The sequence below is a fragment of the Ricinus communis genome, chromosome 5 (assembly GCF_019578655.1).
Source record: "Ricinus communis isolate WT05 ecotype wild-type chromosome 5, ASM1957865v1, whole genome shotgun sequence".
Lineage (NCBI taxonomy): Eukaryota > Viridiplantae > Streptophyta > Magnoliopsida > Malpighiales > Euphorbiaceae > Ricinus > Ricinus communis.
In genome coordinates, this window is record NC_063260.1 from 31,095,906 (window position 1) to 31,100,445 (window position 4,540).

Consider the following 4,540-nt stretch of genomic DNA (forward strand, 5'->3'; position numbering starts at 1 on the left):
GACAGTTGGCTAAAGATTACATGATGGCATATTTATAAATACAGTAGCTAAAATGGGTAATACTAGTTGAGCCAGCTATAGTTAGTTGTGGCCTAGCCAATAGAGTAGGGTTTTCTTTGCTTTATATACTAGTCATGCATGTAACTTGTGGTTAACTTTTGGTTTTAGTTAATAAAAAATTCTTTGAGTTTTCTTTTCTACTTGGTATCATTGTTTTTATTTCATAATTATCTCATTAACAATACTAATTTAATTAAATATTCAAAAAATAAAATTAAAAATGACAGTAATGATGACATGCCATGAGAAAGTAACTATCTAATTACCAATTAATACTTTGGAAATTTTAATTAAAGAAAAAATGCTAGCAGAATTTGAAATCTGGCAGATAGAATACGAGTGGTCATAACATGAGTTCTTCTAATTGTCAATTTAAAATTCATCAAATACTATCGCGGGTACAGATCGGAGATCGACATTTCATTTCTGGACCCATTATTTTCTGATGAAGATTGTGTCCCCATCCTTAATTCACCATGCATAAAAAATGCAGGTCTGAGGGGAACTGCCAGAGTAACGGAGTGGCTACTGAGCAGCGTAATAATTTGAGCCATTGTTGGTCGTTCAGTTTCATTTTCTTGAACACACAGTAATCCAATGTGAATGCATCTCAACATTTCACTTCTCGAGCCAACGGTCAACGCTGGATCTATCAGATTCAGAGCAGTTCCTTCATTCCAGTTTCTCCAGGCCTGCAAAAATTTCCATGTAAGTGATACCATGATTAAGAAAAATTCAAGATATAAAGAAATGTAGTTCCTATAAATACTATTTCATACATAGGTTCGAAGATCTTCTTCTTCCTCTCCAATACGGAAGTCATTATTCTTTTGACCGCTTGCGATTTCTAAAATTAAGACACCAAAGCTAAATACATCTGACTTGACAGAGAAGTGTCCACGCCTCACAAATTCTGGAGCTATATATCCTCTGTAACACAGAAGTCAGTTCTATTAATTTTATTTTTTCGATTGTGGCTATTAAGTGAAATTTCTTTTTATGTTTTACTTACAAGGTCCCCACAATTTTACTAGTATCTTCTTGCGTTTGGTCAAGTGCGAACAATCTTGCCATGCCAAAATCTGCAATTTTGGGATTCATCTCATCATCTAACAAAATGTTACTAGCTTTTAAATCACGGTGAATAATCCGAAGTCGAGAATCTTCATGGAGGTAAAGGAGACCCCTAGCTATGCCGAAGATGATTTTATAACGCGTATCCCAGTCCAAATTCACCCGCTTGATTGGATCTGCAGTTTCATTACAAAGTCAGGAAAAACTTAAGAGGAAGAATAATTTAGGGGAGCAAGCTTTTCTTTACCAAATATGAATTTATCGAGGCTTGAGTTGGGCAGAAACTCATAGATGAGAAGCCTTTCTTCTTTTTCAACGCAGAAACCCAGTAGCCTAACCAAATTCCTATGCTGAAGCTTGGCCACCAATATCACCTCATTCTTAAATTCTAGTTCTCCCTGTCCTGATTCCCTAGACAACCTCTTCACGGCTATATCTTGTCCGTTAGGAAGCCTACCCTGTAAACACATCAAAGTAAAAGTTTCATATACAACAGATTGAGGTAGACATTTAAAACTCGATATTCAACTACTATTTGACAGAACTAACGGTATTTTTCATCCTAACATTTTTTTTTTTACCTTATATACAGCACCGAATCCACCTTGCCCAAGCTTATTTGCTTCAGAGAAGTTATCCGTTGCCGTTCTGACAGTGCCAAAATCAAATTGCAAGGATTCCACTTCTTCAATTTCATAAAGAGCTACACCAAAATGAAGAGGTAAATTTATAAGCAAATGGGAATCAACAGAAAAGACGAGAAACATTGTTAGAATCCGCAGCTTCTAGTTTATGTTAAGGCCTATATTTTCAAGAAAATCAGAACAAGCTATTCATCGGAGATAAAAGAAATACATCTAACTCTATACGAAGCTTTTTAAAAATAAATTAAACTGCCACAACACAGTTCCAATGAAAAGTTCTGTAAACTTTACGTTCGAACTTCTTCTTCCTTGTTCTCAAAAAGATGCAGATGCAAATTGTAATTATTGCAGAAGCAGCTACTGTGACAGTAACGATGACAACAATACGCTTTTCTGCAAAAGAACAGAAATTTAACAGGCTATCTTGAATTGTTAAATGGAACCAGAGTGAATTTGATATTTCCCAATAAATTTTTAACTTTAAGAACATCTATGCTTAATTCAAAATAGTAACAAGAATTCAAATTACCAATACCTGGAGGGGGTGGCGGCGGTGGAATAATTGGAGTGTAGAAACGATCAATCTCATATCTAAAATTACAGCTTGCTAAAATAACTCGTCCTCCACTTCTATTCTCACAACATTCTGGAATATATAAAGAAGCATTATTTAGGCAATTTATACAGTCAGACTTTGATATATCAGGAGTGCACTGTACAAGCGCTTAAATCGTTTGACCGTCGGGCGTAGAATTGCTCCCCATTGCATAGTTACGACCAGAATCTGCAGCTTCATTCCATAGGCTGCTTAACAAGTCGATACGCGACTTATTGAATTCTCTTACATCAGATACATTGTTCATGCTATTCACAAAAAAACGAGGAACAGTTTCCATTAGGTTGAAAATGGAACGGAATGTGTATCGTACCATACATTCATCTTGCCCTCCAATCGCCTCCTTAAAATTCGGACAAAGAGTTAGGAGGGAATCACTGGCATTTTTTATACAGGTGAGGCAAGTGCCAGAGCTAACATCAGGCCTGCACAGAGCAATTGCGTAAACTTTGTCAGGGTCTTCTCCATAAGGGAAATTGTAGAAGCCGGTGTTTATCTGGGTGTTGGTGTAGATGGAAGTGAGGAGGCGATTGAGGTTTGCCTGGTAGATACTATTACTGGAATAGTTAGGCTGTTGTTCGACACAATCATGGTATACCATTTTAGGTTGGGCTATGGCAGGAGCCACAAAATGAATGGCAATGGAGCAAAGAATGAAAAGAACTCCTGAGAAAGCCATATTGTTTGTGCTATCCTGCCCTTCCATATCTATCTATTAATGTGTGAATAAGATGGTAGTTGAAGATCTTTAAGAATGACAAATGACTAATTGAATAGTCGTTTATATGTTCAGTCACCTTGGCGCGTGATCTTTGCTAGTGATGATATCACTAAAGTGATTGATAATGAGGGACATAATCCGAGTGTAATTGATTAGCTGCCTTGACCTTTTCAACTTGACAACAAAAAGAGAAAGAAAAGAACTACTCTTTTTTCTGCTACTATGGTGACGAAGCAGAGCATAATATCCTTTGAAGTGATTACTTGGAAAAGGGAAATGGAGAAAACAAATATTTGATTAGAGCCGGCCCGCCTTAGACTAGTTTGTCATCTCCGAGTCAGTATTTTCCTTGGAGGGACAAATTTTACTTCAAAATTTCTTGTTTGGTCGACGAATAGACTTAATCACGACACGGCTCTACGGGGCCACTATGCTGCATCCCCTTCTCCTTACTTACGCCTGAAATTCCAATGTAGTAACTTTAATAGATGGTTGGTTATATTTTCAAAATTCGTTTCTTATCATCCTTCTCTTAGGCTTGCTTTCTTCTGCCCCATTGACAAGTCCATACTGTTCATACAGGGACCTTCTCCAAATACTTGTCGTTGCTAGGAAATGCGATCCATTCAGACTAATCATGTCCACTCATCGGTTATTTGACACCTAAAAACGTCCTCTCTTTAAGTAGGTGAAAGGACATCTTAATTCATGAATATATCTTATCTTTTCTTTTTCTTTTTTCCAGCTAGTGATATTTTGGATCAATGTATGTGCTTCATATTGTATTTTTCAAAATTGATTTGGTTATTTATTCTAAAAGATAAAATAAATTAAAGTCATTTTGTTCCTCTGTCAGGTCTCAAGTTTTCCACCAATTCTTTTCGATAATCAAGGCGACTTTTTTCAAATAATAATAATAATTATTATTATTATTATTATTATTATTTCATTAATTTAGGAATTTTAAAACCACCCTAAATTAGTAAAAGACTTACTAATTTGCCTTAAAATAAGAAATAAAAATTCAAATTATTTATCTCACCCTCTCTACCCACTCCAATTTGATTTTTATAAAATGAGGATGGAAATTTTCCATCGCTACTCCTATTTTACATTAGACCAATTGAGAAAATCAAAAGGATATTTTTGGGACTTTGGAGTATTAGATTAGAAAAAAGTAAGCAACTCTAGAGGAGACTTTGCTGCATTCACTTCTCAGTTAATTCAATTGCATCTCAAATTAAAAACTTTTGGTTTTAATGACAGTTTAATAATTCATATGACTTCAAAAAATCATTTAGAATTGTTTGTGGAAATATTTAACCTAAAATCACTATTGAAAAGCTAAGTTAGTGAGTTTTTAAAACTTCTTCACAAGATTGGCTTTTATGTATATATATGTTTTAGTATATTCTGGATATGTTA

At 35.1% G+C, this 4,540-nt stretch overlaps 1 protein-coding gene across 1 annotated transcript; it reads right to left on the reverse strand.

The window, feature by feature from the left end:
• Nucleotides 1-400: 400 nt before the first annotated feature.
• LOC8267400 (cysteine-rich receptor-like protein kinase 44) lies at nucleotides 401-3,406 on the reverse strand. The gene is given in 7 exon segments (XM_048373699.1): nucleotides 401-752; nucleotides 840-990; nucleotides 1,073-1,310; nucleotides 1,382-1,592; nucleotides 1,716-1,837; nucleotides 2,070-2,171; nucleotides 2,314-3,406. Coding segments are annotated over 7 exon segments (1,914 nt in total). The 5' UTR covers nucleotides 3,101-3,406; the 3' UTR covers nucleotides 401-449.
• Between the last annotated feature and the right edge of the window lie 1,134 nt (nucleotides 3,407-4,540).